Source organism: Aspergillus piperis (genome assembly GCF_003184755.1).
Source record: "Aspergillus piperis CBS 112811 unplaced genomic scaffold BO85scaffold_4, whole genome shotgun sequence".
NCBI lineage: Eukaryota > Fungi > Ascomycota > Eurotiomycetes > Eurotiales > Aspergillaceae > Aspergillus > Aspergillus piperis.
In genome coordinates, this window is record NW_020291594.1 from 1,282,009 (window position 1) to 1,299,423 (window position 17,415).

Below are 17,415 nucleotides of genomic sequence, written 5' to 3' on the forward strand. Positions count from 1 at the left end.
AAGTGAAGACAGGAAGTCAGAGGAAGCAAAAGCAGCACTGCGGCATTGGTCTTTGGCGTGTTCCGTTGGCAGCAGCGCCAGGCCTTCGCTCTTCTTGCGCTCTTCTCTGTCCTCCCTCCCTCTTCTTTCTCCCCTCGCTTTTCTCTATTTATCCCCATTTATCTCCCATCTTCCCCTTCTCTTCATTTCCATCTTTTCCTGTGTTGTCTCTTCTTCGTTGCGTCGGTGAAATCCCTAGGTTATAAATACACTCTTCGACCCCGGGCGCGATCGCACCCATAAATCTTGGTTCCCTCTCAACACGCAAACTTAACTTTCCCGCACGCAGTATCACCAGCCTTCTCTGCTCCCCGTGGTGCTTTTAAAATATGGGTGCCTATCGTCTCGGTAAGTTATTATTTTCGTTCACTGCTCTCCTTGCATCTATTAAAGATGAGTTCCTCGCTGCCTCGCTCTTGATATTTGGCTTTATTGTTTGCTTTTCCTCATGGCTTTGTTGTCAACTTGCTTTACTGGGATGGGATGGGGGTGCGTTTGTTGTCCAACGGTGACTGCCAACTGTCACCATCGGCCAAGTCATGAACAATTTCTATTTCGCTTGGTTCAGGCATATTATTTGATTTTAAATAGCATTTTCTACTGAGTTCACCCATCTCGCTCAAAATCTAACCATCTACACAGAGCAAGCCTCAACTGGCCGCGCTGGTTGCAAAAACAAAGAATGTAAAGACCAGGGTATCAAAATCCTCAAGGGTGAGTTGCGCCATGGCTCGTGGGTTGATACCGAACGCTTTCAGAGCTACTTCTGGCGTCACTGGTAAGTCTCGTAAATCCAACTACGAAAGGAAGAAGCGCCTCGCTAATGCTTCTTACAGGGGCTGCGTCACCCCCAAGATCATTGCTAATATGGTCGAAACGGTTGGTGAAGAGGGCGAGAGGGACTGGTCGGCCTTGGATGGCTACGACGAGCTCCCTGAGGACCTGCAGGAGAAGGTTCGCAGGGCGATAGAGCAGGGCCATGTCGATGATGAGGACTGGAAGGGGGTAAGTTCAGTGACTGCAGTTCTTATATCTCATCATTTTTGCACTTGGTATAATCTTTTTTTATCTGTGAAGGTCTGACTTGTGTTCCAGGATGTCGAACTCAATCGGCCTGGAAAGACGGGCTTCCGGAAGCGTGTGACTAAGAAGGATAATGTATGTCCTTCTGTTCAAAGAATACAGCTTTATCGATGCTAACCTGCCCAGGACGAAACCCAGGAGGAATCCACCCCCAAGAAGGCCACGCCTCAGAGTAAGAAGCGCGCTCGCGCTGAGCCCAAGGAGGTGTCCGGCTCTGAAGCTGAGGCAGAGGACACCAAGGAGAAGCCCAAGACTAAGAAGGCCACTCCCCAGACCAAGAAGCGTGCTCGTGCTGAGCCTAAGAAGGAAGCCGATTCTGACGCTGAAGTAGAGGCTACTAAAGAGACGCCCAAGGCCAAGAAGGCTACTCCCCAGACCAAGAAGCGTACTAAAGCTGGAGCCGAAGCCGACGCTGATGAAGCTAAAGAAACGCCCAAGACTAAGAAGCCCCGTAAGAACAGTGCTGCCTCCAAGCAAGCACCTGTCGAGGATGAAGAGTCTGATGCTCCTCTTGTCGAAACGAATAAGAAGCCAGCCGCCACCAAGGGCAAACGTGGCAAAGCTGCTGCTGCTCCTGCCGCTGCGGAGCCCGCCACTACTCGTCCCACCAGGGGCAGACCCGCAACAAAGAAGAAGCAAGCCCCCGTTGCTGACGATGAGGGTGAAGCTGAGCCTGAGCCGGCCGAGAAGCCGAAGCGGACATACAAGAAGAGAAAGTCTACCTGAAGAATTGGTGACGTCTCTGAACTGAGGTATTAGTGCGCTGGTCATGTAAAGGAAGGTGTGAAGGGGGTGCTTTATCTCGGTTTATGCTATCATTTACCTTTCTTTCATATGTCGTGTCTTCTAATTTTTATTTTCTCTCCTGTTATGTGCTACCTGTGACATTGTTATCGGCGTCAACTTTGTGCATTTCTACACTGTCACTACATTAAGACTGTCCTATGTTGCTGCTGGCGTGAGCGTGACTATTCTCTGTGTACATGCATGCTGTGCTGGCTTCTCAGTCTTATATTTCTCTTGTCATGTATCTTGTCCAGCAGTTCCTGTATCCAATCAGTCATGTCATGGTCATATTATGCGTTGATAGGCTGTAATATTACTACAATTGCTGGTTCGGATATTTCCCCCTTGTTCGACTATTACTGCAGTAAATCATAATATATGATTTCTGGTAGTTGTAGGGAAGTAATAACCACTACTATACTCAGAATAATCTACTATCTATAAATCCCAAGCCCCGGAACTGAAATGAGCCAGGTTAATTTCATCTGTATGCAACAAACCCCCGGGGGGCTAAGCCAGGCACCATCATGGGCCCTCAACCAAGTAACATGATACTGTCCAGAACATCATCTACTGCATACACACCATCCAAATAATCACAGCCACCGATCCTCACCAAACCTTTATTTTATACCTTCTTCCTGACAATCCACAAAGCGACCTGCACCACATTACCAAAACAGGTAAACTCGTGGCCTCTCACAAAGTAATACCTCCTCTCCCTCTCCCTCCCTCTCCCTCCCTCTCCCACTCACTGACTATTTTATTTCACCCTCTTCTTTCCTACTGTAGTCCCGCAGATCATCTTCACACATACACATACACATCCACCCCTATCCCCATAGACTCAATCACCATCTGTCTCCTCCACTTCCACACAAGCAGTCAAATCCACCTAGATCTAGAAGCACTACCAGTGCGATACGACAGGATGATCTTCACGCATGATCTCGCGGAGCTGTTTGTGCTAAGCGTCCTTGGTAGGATGTCTGATTAAGCACGGGATCATGTGTGGTGTGTGTGTGTGTGTGTGTGTGTGCGGCTTCAACCAAGACAGATGGTTCTGGCGGGGTGGGCGCCTGCGATGAGGGAGCGGTTGGTGTGGATGGAGCTTTGTGTGAGGATTGCGGAGTTGAGGGGGGCTTAAGAAGTCGGTGGTTTGTTGTTGTCCTGGGAAGGGGGTGCGATGTGATGAAGTGGTGGTGTGGATGGAGAGGATGGAGAGGATGGGGAGTGGGGAGGGGGAAGGGATGGGTTGATGGAGAATGATTGTAGGAGGATTACTACTAAGTAGTACTGTATAGCTAGTTGTGTGTGTTTTATTTGGTGATAGATAGAAGCAAGCAAGATGTGTTATTTTGTGTTTCGGGTTGTTTGTAGCTGGGTATCGGCTAGATATTTCCTCCTCGCTCCTGGAGGAACTTGTAGTATTTCGGGGCACATTTCCTCCGCCATTTCTTGCCCCACACGTAGACGGCCATTCCGGCTGCTAGTGAGATGATCACGCAGATTCCGTAGAAGAGGAAGAGCCAGCCGGGCCCGGTGGCTTCGTAGAACGGTTGTGTAGTCTCGGAGATGATGAAGTTGATGATGGAGCTGCAGATCGCGAGAATCACGACAATCTCACCCCCAACTCCAGGGAAACATTCCATAGCATAGGCAGTTGCCTGTAGAAATGGTTAGTTTTGATATGTAAAAGGGTCGATTAACGTACTGTTGATGTTGCAGCAACCTGCTGAGCAATCATCGCCCCAATTCCCACCGTGATTGTCATCCAGTGGGCACCCTCCTGCGCTCCCCAGCCGTAAAGCTCATATCCTACTGCCGAATAGATGAAACAAGGCGTCAGAGCCCAGAGACGCATTTCAGGCTCCTTGACACCGTCATTGCGACGAGCGAGGTAAATGACAATCTTATCACCCATTACACTAGTGAGGTAGCCAATGATACTTCCCACCAGAGCAGATAGATACGCAAGGCCGGTCTGACCGTCAGTGAAATTATACGGCGCGCCAGTGAGAATTTCGGAGATGGTCTTGTTGGTAACGATGCCAGAGGTGCAGCCAAAGGCGAAGATGATACCAGCCTGGACGATATGTTAGCTTCTGTGGCAAGCATTTGTATTTGGGTCAAGGGATAGTACAATAATGATGTTAGGGAAAGCCAGCAGGAAAAATGGTCGCTTGAAGTAAGACCAATATGTGGTTTTATCCTGCGGGTAATATACCCAGAGTCGCAATTTCTCTTTGAACGTCCGTTTGGGGAATTCAGACGGCGCTGGAATGGTGTCACTGGCTGATCCCTCATTCACACTCGCATTATCGACCGTGGCGGGATCCTTCTTGTCCAGAGAGGCGGTTTCGGTCGCATCAATAGGGTTCTTTAGCTTGGCCTCGGATGTAGGCAAGCTCTGCGAAGGGTTGAAGAGGAACCGGGGAAACAACGTCTCCTCATACGTGAAGAAGAAGATGATGATCAAAATTCCTTCTCCAATGGAGACCACCCACTGAGCCCAGCGCCAGCCCGGTCCGTCAGCAATGTATCCTCCTGAGACCAGGCCGATGATAGAGCCTAGCTGCTGGGCAAAGATGTAGAAACCCAGCATGCGACCGCGCTGATGGTCAAAGAAGAGGTCGAATACTGCGAGCTGGATGACAGCTTCATAGGCGGATGTACCAAGACCATTAACGATGTTGCATCCATACCATTCACCCGCAGTATGAAAAGCACCCATCCAGATGGAAGAGCCAATGCATAGGAGTAAGGTGGCGAGGAAACAAAAGCGACGACCGATCTTCATAGCCGCTGGGATCCAGAAGATGTTCACCAGACCCAGCATGAGATAGTTCAGTGCTCCGCCACCGTTCATGATGGTCATGGTGGACCCAGTCATGTCCACGATGGTCGAGTAAGCATCACCGGTGTTGTTCTCAGCAAAAGAAAAGATACAGGCATATGCTGAGACAAGGAGAAGGTGCCAGTATTTCTTGAAATCGGACCAGTTAAGAGGATCGCCCTCACAGGCCGTGGGAGGGGGCAACAGGATGATGTCGGAGCTGTCATGGGGAACGTTCTGGTCGTGTTGGATATCAATCAGCAGCTCAGTGCCAGGAACGTCAAGGTCCCTATCTTTGAAGATAGGCATGGTTATAGCAGCGGCGGAGAAAGACTTGAAGCTCTGTGGATTGGAAGGTCTTCATTCCGACGGCTGCCTCTCCCTTTATAGGAAGAGGGGAATGCATTAGAGGCATTGCAACGGTTTGCGACTATCACGATCCGGGGTTCGATAAGCTTCGGATGATATTAGCCAATGTTACCCCAGGTTTGTAGCGATATCGCTATCGGGATAATTATCAAAGTGTGGAGGCAAAAGTAGAGGGCAGACAAGACGGGCGGCAGGTCCAAGCGAAGCAGGAGAGTTGGAGGATGGAGCTTAGTCGGACGCTAATCGGCTGCTAAACATCGCGACGCTCATGCTGGACTCACGCCATTGTACCCTGTCGCTATCAACTCCCAATGTGATTTGCTTACGCCTCGACCTTCCATTGCCTTGTGGCCAGGGTCGATATGAGATTAGCCGTCGATGGCAACTTGATAAGCTTGGCCTTCCCCTCCCATCTGCATCATTGCATTAGCAAACCGAAATCCCCCGTGGCCACACAATGCGCGCCGATCACTCTTCAGAGCATCCATCACTCTCCATTCTCATTCGCATTAACTCCGCTTCCCCGATAGACGTGCCCATGCTTCAAGCTCCCATCCTTATCATCGGTGCAGGCACTTGGGGAGCGTCCACCGCCCTTCATCTGGCCCGACGGGGTTATACCAATGTCACTGTCTTAGATGCATATCATCAGCCATCCGCCATTTCGGCGGGCAATGACGTGAACAAGATAGTCTCCTTCAGTGAGTGTGGAATGCCCGTGTACCTGGGATGTAGCTAGCTAACCGAAGCGAAGCGGACCCTCCCGCCGAGGACGACCCCAACTTCGTCAACAAGACCTTTTTTGCCGCACTTACTATGGGCTTTCAGCACGATCCGGTGTTCAAGCCACATTTCCACAATGTTGGGAACATCACTTCAGCTTTCTCCCCGGGCGGTCTCAAGCATATTGGACGGCGCGACCGCGGGGGCGACGTAGTGGAGCTCCATGACCCGGAGGACTTCCGGAAGGCATTTCCCTCGGGTATTTTGACGGGTCCCCTGCCAGGTTGGAAAGGATACTGGAAGAAGACAGGCGCTGGGTGGGTGCATGCTCGGAATGCACTCGTATCAGCCATCACCGAAGCCAAAAGGCTTGGAGTCGCCTTCATTGGAGGCGACCCCGAGGGAAAAGTTGTCCGTTTACTATTTTCGTCCGACACTGAAACCCGGGATATTGTAGGGGCCGAAACAGCAGATGGGAAGCAACACTTTGCTTCCAAGGTGATTCTAGCTGCTGGTGCAAATGCGGACCAGTTTCTTGATTTCAAGAAACAACTTCGGCCAACTGCCTGGACCCTGGCTCATATTCGCATGTCACCAGAGGAAGCCAAGGCATATCGCAACCTACCGGTCCTCTTCAATGCCGATCAGGGCTTCTTCATTGAACCAGATGAAGAAAAGCACGAGCTCAAGATCTGTGACGAACATCCAGGATACTGTAACTGGATTGTTGGCCCAGATGGCGAACGGCGAAGCGTTCCCTTTGCACGTCATCAGATCCCCGTTGAGTCGGCTGAGCGAATCCGCGGTCTCTTGAGAGCTACGATGCCCCAGTTGGCGGAGAGACCGTTCTCATTCGCCCGGATATGCTGGTGCGCCGACACGGTCGACCGAAACTTCCTTATAGATTATCATCCTGATCATCCATCCTTACTGCTTGCAGTTGGGGCATCCGGTCGCGGATTCGCCCATATTCCCTCAATCGGTGGCTTTATTGCTGACCGGCTCGAAGGCAAGATGGACCCGAGGGTTGCAGCTGCGGTTCGTTGGAGACCTGAGCAAGCTGTGAATCGGGATTGGGATGATACGCAAAACAGGTTTGGAGGAGAGTATAGGGTGATGGACTTTCAGAAGGTGAAGGAGTGGACAGACATTCAAGAGTCATAATGGCTTGGTATTTCCAAGAGTGAGCACTGCATAACTATGACTGACACAGGGTGATTTGTAAAGCTTTGCGTCCTCAATTGTCAGTACCATGAAATCTAGATTAATGTCTTTCCTAGTGGTAGCTATGCTGGTCATTCGGAGAGTGTTAGATATATATTCAGCGGATTCAACATAGCTCTGACTTTCTCACGAGCTAATAGACAATGAGCTAATTCAACAATTAAAAAGGTGTGGATGAGCACACTTGATCATGATGATGATATATGTAGACCTGCACATTTGAAGGAAGAGTTACAATGACAATTGGAACCGATCGATTGTAGATGCCTTAACCAACAGGAACCGACCAATGATCGGCGGTTCAGACGATCTCTTCCCGATCCAGCCATATCGTGGCGGTGCAAACTGTGGCACCAGCGGGGTGCCTTCACATGTGACCTGTCTTGTGCGGTGATATCATCGCTTGACTCGCTCGGTGAGCTATATTTCAACGACTCTCGAGCTCAGGGTGGCTATGAATTGTAGAAAGAGCAAATATCCTACGTTGAACAGCTCCCAGCGTGTACAGTTTACTTATATTGATCGTGCACCGGAACCGGTGGGTCTCGAAACCGCTATATATCTGGGGTAAGTCCACCATCCTTTGTTCAGGCCGCCATATCGCAATGTGAAGAACGGCTCCTTTATCCGCTGGCTTACTTCCTGTCGAACCTTCACTAAACATAAGAGGAGTTATATAGGCTTTATATACCATTATCGACTAAGCGTGGAGCGAGATAGCCATGCAGCAATTCACCCAGTGGAAGAACTGGAGACGTCCGTCCCAACGTCAACCGCATGAGCCGGTTTTAACAACCGAAGATGAAGCATTTCTACGAGAGATTACCTCTGATCCGGCAAAGCAAGGGCCGATATCGCCTACCATCGAAAATGATACCCCTCTATCGCCCGTTTCTCCCGTACCCACAGATACTTTCGATGCTACCCAATCACCAGTGTCACCGGCAGAGGAGTTTGGAAAGGAGCTAGGGGAGGAAGAACGGAAGACTAGAGAGAAGACAGAGCGCTCTCAGAGTGTTTCTCAAGGCTCCAAAGCTGAGAGCTCTACACAGAAGAAGAGGCCCTGGAGCTGGATCCGGCGGAAGAGCACGGTTGACAAGAAGGTAGCTACGACACCGCCACTAAAGTATCTGCACAAATAGCTGACTGTTGTTTGATGACTAGGGTAGCGAAAGCGCGAGCGAAGCAGCTCCCGCACCAAGTGCCTCAAGTGATGCACAGCCCGCTCAAGCTAAAGAAGACGATGAAGCGAAACAAGAAGCAGAAGATATGACGGAAATCCTCGAGCGCCTCAACCTGGCGGCCGAAAACAACCGCGTATTCTCGATAAGTGACGAAACACGGGAACTCCTTCGTAAATTCACATTGATCTTCAAGGACTTGGTCAATGGTGTTCCGACTGCGTATCATGATCTCGAGATGCTCCTCAAGAACGGCAACAAGCAACTGCAAAGCACTTACTCGAATCTCCCGAAGTTCCTCCAGAGCCTGATCGAGAAGCTTCCTGAAAAATGGACTGAGACACTCGCCCCCGAAGTTCTCGCGGCTGCCACCGAGAAGGCCAGTAAAAGTGGTATCAATGTGGACAATGTAGGCAAGGCGGCGGCCGCCGCCAACAAGATGGGACTTAAGGTTCCCAGCCTGAAAGAACTAGTAGGGAAGCCAGCCGCGCTTGTAGGGATGTTACGATCCATAATGGCATTCTTACGGGCTAGATTCCCCGCAGTGTTGGGTATGAATGTACTCTGGTCAATGGCATTATTTAGTAAGTTGCGCCCTGACACGACTAGGATGAATCCGGAATCACTAATGTTCACTAGTTCTTTTGTTTGTCCTCTGGTATTGCCATAAACGGGGCCGCGAGGTTCGCCTCGAAAATGAGCGTCTTGTCACAGAAGAGGAGATTGGTAAACTGAATGACGAGTCACCTGAAGGGAAGATCCGCAATACTGAGACGTTGACGACCACGGCACCCCGAGGAGCTTCCGCGGCGGAGATCCGCCAAGGCGTAAAGGAGGTGCAACAAGCACGAGAAGCCGCCACGACTACAAACGGTGCAAAGGACAAGGAGAATGAACCTAAAGACGATATTTCTACCAGGCCAAAACGATCCAAGTCAATTCTATCAATCTGGCCTAAGTCGGACCCAAAACCGACACCGGCAGGGCCGAAAATTGAACCCTACCCAGGTACCTGAACAGGGTACCGTTATCACTTTTGGAGAGGCGCATTTTGCTTTTAATCGTCATTTTGATACCTTTTTGTTGTCTTTAATCCCATGATCTACTGTTATGAATTCCATGTCTTTCGGCCACTTGTCCTCTGAAACTGAATGAAAACATCACTTAGCCTATCTCAAACATCACGCGGACCCATGGTTGAAGAGCGGACCGGGCAAGTTGCGGGCAGACTGGGTGGCAACATCCATCTCAGATACTTCATCATCATTTTCTTCTAACCGGGCCCCCTTCTGGAAGTTCTGCCGTCTAGCCGCCCTTTCCGGGATAATGCTGCGACACGCAGGAGCTCAGACCGGGAGTAGAAATAATCACTCGAATCACCAGCGACCAAGTATCTCCCTACAATAATATTAAAGTCCCCTGCACATGATCTGAGCACTACTATCTCAGCTGTGCTGGGCGACGACTAGTAGCTTTGCTGTTGCTTTGCCAGAGGGAAAATCGACGAGTCTGCGGGGTGCAGCCACCCCAGCCAATCAGACAGCCAAAAGTAGCCACGCATTGACCAATGGGGTCTGCAACGGGCGCCGATCTCTTGAGTAATCAAGACCCACTTTACATTCTGCTCGACGTGGACTAGCTGTATGCAATGGTATTACTGTTACCATACAATAGTGGGCAATTGCAAACATCATCATCATTCAATATCCACTATCGCCCATTTCCCCCCCCATCTTGATAACGATAACTGACTAGGTCGGGTTCAACTAGAATCTTGGAAGAACGGAATGGAAGGCCACGTTCCCCCCCTCTAACCCCCTCCTCTTTTGCCCCTTAGTACTTAGTAGTGGATCGTTGATTAGTTAGTTAAGGACAATGGGGGTTTATGTATCACTGTTCGCAATGCGCATAAATTTGGACTAGTATGGAGCAATGAGTGATGATGTTACTATGTGTAAGTAAGTAATAACGAAAAAAAAGAAACTTTACTTACAGTAGGTTTTCCCCCCTCACCTGCTGCTGCTACTTACTGCTTATCAGCCCATTTCCCGCTGCACAGTTCATCCACCTACATTAAAGCAATATAATCAACTTATTATTAATAGCCGCCAGCACTTCAACATGTGGCAGAAAAAAAAGAAAAACCTGCTCTCGTTGTACCAAACACCTCCGTAAGCAACAATAATAATTATTATTAGCAGTTGTAGTTGAATCGAGTTGCTGGCCGGCTGGCTGGCCAGCCCCGTAGTAAGTAGGGTGTTTCTCGATACATCCAACCGGCTGAGTTTCCAGTAGTTGCAGCGGCGGCAGCCAGCTGTCCCTTTACCGCTTGTTTAGAGCCAATTACAACATGCATGCATCATGTATGAATGCCAAAGGCATCGCTACTAGTCCACCCATCGATCATTCACAATTCATGCCTGAGTGTTCTTGTCCCTCTTTCGCAAGCCAACGAGGTAATGGAACATGAGACTAATGTACCTGTCTCGAAGAAGTGGTGTGGTGCTTTGCATTCATTCTAGATCATCATTGTTGGTTGCTCTGCGCTCGGGGACCTGGGTGTTTTTTTGGGTTGATCTTTTGTCATTGTAATTGTGAATGTTTTGTGGAGGGGTATCGGTTGAAGATGTGGTGCAATTTCTGGGAATCTGTTCTTTGGAAGGCAGCCGAATTCCGCACTTTTGATATACGGAATATACGGAGGAATATTTAGTGCAAACGAGCCAGCAATAGTAGCGCCAAATTCACGGCTAGCCGATATTTCTTACCTACTGTGCTTGGACAGAGTAGATAGTTGTACGCAGTATGGTAGTAGTGCCCAGCCCAGTCCGTTCGGGATGATGCCGAAAATGTCACGGACCTCCTGGGATTATTGATGCGGTGGCTTTTTTTGTCTTTCCACTTTGATCTATTTTAGTCGATCCGCTCGGCGATTAGTACCATCACGTGTGCCATTATATGTTCCCGATTACCTTCCTACGGAGTCAGTCTGGATGGGTTGTGTCTGTGAAAAGAGGTAGTATGTATACAGGATGGGCATCATGAATACTGTCAACAGCGGATCTCTGCAAATTGGTAAAGGTGGTACGGCAATCTCGGAGATTTAGCCGCTGCGTTGTTGGTCTAATTGACGCTCGAGACCCCTAAGTTGTGCTGTTCATTGAACTTATCATGCCTTGATCTTCTGGTGGATATCTGGTCTGCTGCAACTTGATGCATTCGCCCAAGGCTGGAGGTCTAGGCTGAGCCGCGGATACCGAGGCTCTGTCGCATATCCGTGCGCCTGGATAACCATGCTGAAGGATCAGGATTCTGTGTCTGCGGTTTCCTGGGAACAATTGATGCTTCAGATAAGGGTCCTGTTGAGGATGATTGTAAAAGTAGACTAGAACTTGAAATTGAGGAATTGAGTTAACCGTGTTATGTTCAGCGGCTATACTTCGTACTGACTGTAAGTATGACTGACAGCTGGCTTAGTAATTTGACAGGATAGACGGTAGGAATGACTTAGAGAGATCATTTATGCTTAGTGATGTATACTCTAAGACAGACCAGTTAGTGTGGTAGAGAGTCACCAACGTAAGGAATCGATCAACGTGCCCATTGCAGTCTACTGTGAGCAGCAAGGGAAGACCCCGAGAATGAACAAAACAGCGAGGCAGCACCTTTTCCTCCCCATGAGCGGACTAGTCCATATCGGGTAAGGCATAGCCGCCAGTGCCGGGCTTGGCCAATCCGAGTGGTGGGATTGACCTCATCCGGTAAGGTGGCCCATCAAGGCCAGCCATCCGGGTCCATCCATGTCATCCTCCCTTACTCCCGACCTCCTGAGAGAGGAGTGCAGGCCATCCGGCAGCCAACTCGTGTTTCCTGCGTCTAGATGCACGCTCGATGAATCATACCTATGAGTACAGTGCATTCGATGAATCATGGACCAGCTGATCTAGTCGACACAGTGACGGCCATTATCAAGATGATGTGAGAAGATGTCACCGTGCAGAGGGCACGGTTCAGAAAGTTGTCCTCCCTTCCTTTAGCGGCAGGAATTTGGCTTGTGAGATTTGCTTATTCTCCCCTTTCTTACAGTATGGCCCGCTTTGCATGCCACGACTTTCGGAAAAAGAAGGCCCCTCATTCTTTATCAGAGGCTCGGGTGCGATCTGCGTTCTTGCCTGCATGCCTGTGATCTAACAGATTGCCTTTACTTACATACTGTACAAGTCTGTAAAAATGTATGCTAGTGGTGGAACAGAGGGGGTGATACGTAGGGATGCTGCATAGGTTCGCCATATGGTTATGTTTCAACCCTGGGTAGGTGTTCGATTCATCTCGAGTTTCCGAACATAACGCTCGTCTGGAGGCGAATAGATGCCTCCAACTCGGAGGAGTAGTGAGTCACCGATGCTTCAATCCTCGGGTGACTCCGTCGCCAGCGTTGTTCATGATTTGTCCGGTGATTTAGTACTAGGCAGGCGGAACAGCGGGCCAAGTCATAGATGGCAAGCAGAAACTTAGTAGTGGGATTCCTTCCTGGCCACAAGGCGCTGTTCATTTTCTAATTTGCCGTCTCCGTCCCCATAATAGTATCCCTTTCTATGGCAAGACCCGTCGACGCCATCTGCAGTTTCAGGTACCCAACGAAGAAAGACTACCCAAGTGCTTCAGGATCGTCTTCGTTCGACAACCGGGACGTGCCGGAGTGCATGCCGTAGTCCATTCCGAGACAGTATGCTATAGATAGTTACCATTTGAAATGGAAATAATACTGGATAGTGACAAAGTAGTGGTACTAAGTGAAAGGAGGTAAGAGTCTGCCAGGCGGAAATTACTTCTTCTATTGCCTCCTTTGGACAGGCCGTGACTAAGTGGTACTAAACCGGTCATATCATTGTCGCCTTCTATTCGAGGCTGTTACAAGTCCCCCGCGAATGATTGGCTTCCACTGCAGAGACCAGCTGGGGTGGATTGCAGGCAAAAAAAGAATAAAAAAGGAAAAAAGAAAAAAAGATGCGGTGAACACTTGCCCACCAATGGGCGTGACTGTTTTTGTGGTTCCTGACCAATCATGACCCCGCAGACTGCGACCGGCCGAGGCGGGCTCCACCCTGACTGGAAAATTTGGCCCGCCCCAGGCAATCCAAGGCCGTTCCGTCCTGTAACCTGCTCGTCACGGTACGACGGCGTACGGATAGATGATCTTCTCCCCTGCTGTCTTTTCCCTCCTCCTTCCTACCCTCTATTCCACCCCTCATCTTCCTTCTGCCACTCTCGTCGCAGAATCTTCTCACCACACCTTCTATCCAACCTTCAAAAGACCCTCTTCTTCTCCTTCTATACTATCCAGATATCGTCAAGGGTTCCGTGCCAGGATGGCTTTCGCTGAGCTGTAGATTCCTCGCTGGGGGGCACGGCTGCCTTTTCCATGCTCCCCAGTCCAGCAGCTCCGAGTAATCTCCAATTGACTTGACGATTATCTGTTCCTCTTTCGACGCAACAACAGGCAAGCGTCGGAATTGCCCCTCAGTACATTTACAGGAGAAGCACTTTTGACGTCCCCTTCTGGACGGTGAGGTGCTTTTGCGGTCTACGAAAAGTCTTTGCTATCGTCCCTTTTTTTTGCCCTCCCCTCCCCTCTATCCGATCACCACCCCTACCGATATACCACCCCTCATCCCGATCTCTCTCACTCTGTTTATAACATCGATCACGATATCCTTTTCTTCCTCTACGCCATTACGAAATAACGTTCCGAAAAACTCCTACCTTACGATATCGGTCCCTGAACCTGTCTTCTCAAGTCGCTGACGCAATCGATTCATTGCGGCGGGTTGTACGGGTAGCAAACTTTGTCGAACCAACAAGTGCTTCTTAACCTTTATCGGTCCCAATTCAACTGAGAGACCTCTCCCAAGGAAGCAATATAACAATACCTATTGTTGACGATATAATGGCGCCAACAACAAACTCTCCGAAGCGGTCCCCCCAGGGTGTCGCAAAGGCTACCCATCACAACTCCGCGGGTCGTTCCCCGAGAACGTCCAATAAAGCTGTCTCCCTTGGTTCTCTGAACGCTGATCGGAAGCGAAGAGCGGCCTCCGTATCGAGTGTGTCATCCGTCTCATCCATTGGCGAACTCAGCGACGATGCAAATGACTCCGAGGATGATGATGCAGATGACGAGGAAGAACAGCCAGCTGTTCGTGCCCCGTCTTATGGTCGCCGTGACAGGGCCCATAAGACGGGTGTGAAACAGAAGAAGACAAAGAAGATGAAATTCTCCGACGATGATGGCTACGATGGTCAACGGAGTAGCGATGATAACAATGATTCTGACGAAAGCTCTGATGATGTCTATGCCGCTGTGGACTACATCAGCGATGGCTCAGATGATGAGGAACAGGATGTAGAGAAACTGGAAGAGTTGTTGATTGTGGAGTCTGAAAATGAAAACCCCGTTGGCGGTATCCTAGCTCCCGGCGCTGATGTTTGGGCCGGTCCCAATGTTTTCGACGATCATATGATCCTGTCGGGTGCGTCCTTCTTTGATGAAGAACAGCTTTATACTGCCATGGAAGCCTTCGGGGAGACCGACATGGCTAGCGAGACTGCTATTGAGACCCCGGTGCCGCGCCGGGTGCACTTCCAGGAAGACTCGGACTCCTCGTCTGATAGTGACTCCCATACCGAGGATGAGATCCCCAGTGATTTCCTCCAGCAGGATAGTCTCGATCCCCAGTTGCGTCGCATGATCGACAATGATAATGAAAATTTATCCCGCCGCCGGCGTCAGTCTGAGGAGATGTATGCCGAGTCAGACTACGGGCATTCCAACATTTATCACGTGGAATCCGATGCCATCTCCGAGGGTTCGGAGTCAAGCGGCTATGAAAGTATGCATGAAGCTGGTCAACCCCGCACATTCCACTTGCTGACACGTTTGAAGCCGATGATGGCGAGACTACAGATGAAGATCTTCCCCCTCCTGCCACCATCACGCATCCTAGATCTATCCTGCGTCGTGATTCTTCGGCCTCGTTGGCGCCCACAGGTGATGAGAAGAGCGAAACCACTTCTCGTCGGCGAGGACCGATTATGGGGACATTTGTCGCCGACCCTCATAAGCCTGTTGCACTTGTCGACTGCACTGGCAAGCACCTCGTGATTATTCCCGCTTATGCCTCCTCTCGCCATGATTGGCTTGAATCTGCCACGAATAGCGCCTGCAATACTGCTCATAACAGTCCACGGGCTACTACCATGCATCTTATTGACGAAAGCGATACGGATGCCCTCGCATCGCCCAACCATGCAGATCTGAGCCCCATGCTTGCATCAAGTGCTAATCTTATGATGACTGCCCTCGGTAATGATATTGCTCCAGGTGGTCAGGTAATGGGCCCCCCTGAGGCGTTCTATCCATCCCGTGATTTTGCTATCGATAGCTCCTTCGAGGACGACGATGAGGATGATCCGGAATCGGCTTTGAATGTCGAAGACTTCATTGACTTCGGTGATGGGTCATCTGATGACGAGATGGATAAGGCGTTCGACGAAGAAGCGCTGATGTCGCCAATGACTGCTCGGCCCCTACAACTCGGCACAGGCACACCGACCCCTAATCGCGGTGCCGACTCCCAGCAGGCCAGCAGTGCGGAACGATTCCTGAACCACCTGGACCGTGGCATCGTTACCGCGTTCCGCCGGAATCACAACCGCTACCAAGCACTGTTGCGTCTCCCACAGCATCGGGAGTTTATGCCGGCCAATTCGCCTTCTCGCCCTGCTAGCGTCTTCAGACATGCACGCCATGCAGACCAACGCACCCCCACGCGCAAGCGCAAAGCTAGTGGGTACAACGGCGGAGAAGCGGTCCGACGAAAGCTGATGGACGCCCACCGCCACACCCAGCTTCCTTTCTAAACTACAATTTGACACTGCGCGATACCCTGATATCTCTGATTTGAGGCGAACATAGCGTGCCTGGATTTCCACCAATTCCGAGGACATATTGAACATTTGTACATGGATTTAGAGTCTGTGTTTCTAGCATAGACGGTGATGTGTTTGTTACATCGGGAATGTGGGTTGGTTGATCCAGCCCCGTTCTCCACCATCGGCGGGTGTTCTGCATGGCTTCTCTCCCACAGAATTAGGTCTTCTTTCTCTTCTTACTCTTGTGGTCGGCAAGACGGAGGATATCTCATGGCCAAAAGTTCGAGTTTGATGACATTTGATTTCTGGAGTTGATCAAAGGATATACCTTGTGTTACGAAGACCTGTTGCTTTTCTTTGTTCTACCTTGATTTCCTCCGTTTGATGACATGTATGCAGTGCTACGGCGTCTTAAGCACACGGAAATGCAAATATGAAAATATTTTAAGCAACCGACTAGTAACGTAGTCTTCTTAAAACTTCCAGGTAGCATCGAGTAACTATAGCCTCTAGGCAGCCATCAGGCCATTAAGCCATTGACGATGGCATTGCCCTTCCCTCTTGCAAGTAATATTTGTGTCAGTGCTCAACCCAAAGGAAATGAAGCAATACCACCCTATGCAAGCCATAACAAGGGTCAGGAGTAAACGACACCATCCAAGACCCCTAACACGATGGTCAGACAGAGCCATTGTGCGACACGCCAGGAGTAAAGTAGTAATTCTCTCGTCATCGCTTTGTACACGAGCGTTTAGCAGGTTGCACAACCACCTCCTGTGGAGACAAGCCTGCTGAAGTCCGACCCAATCAATCCTATGCGAGCGCATAAATCAGATCGTACAGCATATATGCATGCATGCTCTATCACAATGCTCACATCACAAACCCAAACCCAAACGCAGACTTGCATGGTATTTTAGTGGAATGTGGAGGCGGTGGCCCAGGCTCTGAAGGGTTGGATTCCAAGGTGGTATTCTGGCGCTGGGGTTCCCTAGGTCACCTAGTTGGTCTACGTCGATTAGAGTCTACATGGCTGTCAATTCCTTGATTTTCTTCCATCAGCTATCTTGCTGTGGCGTGGCGGTGATTGTAGTCGGGGAACTCTTGGATTGAAGCCTCGGCGGTTACCTGGTGAATGGGAATGCGTGCTGCCCTCACTTCTCTCTAGTACGCTGTAGATCGGTTGAAGTTTGTTCTCTTTCTGATTCGCATTGGGGTGAACTGGGCTCTTCCAGTGTCGTA

At 50.0% G+C, this 17,415-nt stretch overlaps 6 protein-coding genes across 6 annotated transcripts; 4 read left to right on the forward strand and 2 right to left on the reverse strand.

Annotated features, from left to right (window-relative positions):
• The first annotated feature begins 115 nt into the window (after positions 1-115).
• BO85DRAFT_447056 (uncharacterized protein) lies at positions 116-2,050 on the forward strand. Its single transcript, XM_025659638.1, has 5 exons — positions 116-387; positions 682-817; positions 876-1,044; positions 1,135-1,197; positions 1,249-2,050. Exons 1-5 carry the CDS (start codon positions 369-371, stop codon positions 1,846-1,848), a joined length of 987 nt encoding a protein of 328 aa, XP_025518420.1. The 5' UTR covers positions 116-368; the 3' UTR covers positions 1,849-2,050.
• Positions 2,051-3,299: 1,249 nt separating this feature from the next.
• Positions 3,300-5,053, reverse strand: BO85DRAFT_366849 (MFS transporter; the record flags this gene model as incomplete). The annotated part of the gene is made up of 3 exons (XM_025655797.1): positions 3,300-3,575; positions 3,623-3,994; positions 4,052-5,053. 3 exons carry the CDS (start codon positions 5,051-5,053, stop codon positions 3,300-3,302), a joined length of 1,650 nt encoding a protein of 549 aa, XP_025518421.1.
• A 517-nt stretch (positions 5,054-5,570) lies between these two features.
• BO85DRAFT_415953 (NAD(P)/FAD-dependent oxidoreductase) lies at positions 5,571-7,270 on the forward strand (the record flags this gene model as incomplete). Its single annotated transcript, XM_025657715.1, has 2 exons — positions 5,571-5,814; positions 5,853-7,270. The coding sequence occupies 2 exons, from the start codon at positions 5,571-5,573 to the stop codon at positions 6,998-7,000; spliced, it is 1,392 nt and encodes a 463-aa protein (XP_025518422.1). The 3' UTR covers positions 7,001-7,270.
• A 210-nt stretch (positions 7,271-7,480) lies between these two features.
• On the forward strand, positions 7,481-9,420 carry BO85DRAFT_447059 (uncharacterized protein). Its single transcript, XM_025659639.1, has 4 exons — positions 7,481-7,627; positions 7,741-8,163; positions 8,225-8,825; positions 8,881-9,420. The coding sequence occupies exons 2-4, from the start codon at positions 7,783-7,785 to the stop codon at positions 9,255-9,257; spliced, it is 1,359 nt and encodes a 452-aa protein (XP_025518423.1). The 5' UTR covers positions 7,481-7,627; positions 7,741-7,782; the 3' UTR covers positions 9,258-9,420.
• Positions 9,421-12,469: 3,049 nt separating this feature from the next.
• On the reverse strand, positions 12,470-13,665 carry BO85DRAFT_509308 (uncharacterized protein; the record flags this gene model as incomplete). The annotated part of the gene is made up of 5 exons (XM_025664491.1): positions 12,470-12,900; positions 12,933-12,972; positions 13,346-13,394; positions 13,428-13,475; positions 13,579-13,665. 5 exons carry the CDS (start codon positions 13,663-13,665, stop codon positions 12,753-12,755), a joined length of 372 nt encoding a protein of 123 aa, XP_025518424.1. The 3' UTR covers positions 12,470-12,752.
• A 275-nt stretch (positions 13,666-13,940) lies between these two features.
• BO85DRAFT_229011 (uncharacterized protein) lies at positions 13,941-16,422 on the forward strand. The gene is made up of 2 exons (XM_025654767.1): positions 13,941-15,131; positions 15,185-16,422. The coding sequence occupies exons 1-2, from the start codon at positions 14,189-14,191 to the stop codon at positions 16,159-16,161; spliced, it is 1,920 nt and encodes a 639-aa protein (XP_025518425.1). The 5' UTR covers positions 13,941-14,188; the 3' UTR covers positions 16,162-16,422.
• Positions 16,423-17,415: the final 993 nt, after the last annotated feature.

Bases quoted from the DNA above. Each gene is read 5' to 3' on its own strand.
- BO85DRAFT_447056 (XM_025659638.1), top strand. The intron at 1,045-1,134 runs GTAAGTTCAGTG...CTTGTGTTCCAG, and splicing joins ATGATGAGGACTGGAAGGGG to GATGTCGAACTCAATCGGCC. The intron at 1,198-1,248 runs GTATGTCCTTCT...TAACCTGCCCAG, and splicing joins GTGTGACTAAGAAGGATAAT to GACGAAACCCAGGAGGAATC.
- BO85DRAFT_229011 (XM_025654767.1), top strand. From the start codon at position 14,189: ATGGCGCCAACAACAAACTCTCCGAAGCGGTCCCCCCAGGGTGTCGCA. The intron at 15,132-15,184 runs GTATGCATGAAG...ACACGTTTGAAG, and splicing joins GGAGTCAAGCGGCTATGAAA to CCGATGATGGCGAGACTACA.
- BO85DRAFT_447059 (XM_025659639.1), top strand. From the start codon at position 7,783: ATGCAGCAATTCACCCAGTGGAAGAACTGGAGACGTCCGTCCCAACGT. The intron at 8,164-8,224 runs GTAGCTACGACA...TTTGATGACTAG, and splicing joins AGAGCACGGTTGACAAGAAG to GGTAGCGAAAGCGCGAGCGA. The intron at 8,826-8,880 runs GTAAGTTGCGCC...AATGTTCACTAG, and splicing joins CTGGTCAATGGCATTATTTA to TTCTTTTGTTTGTCCTCTGG.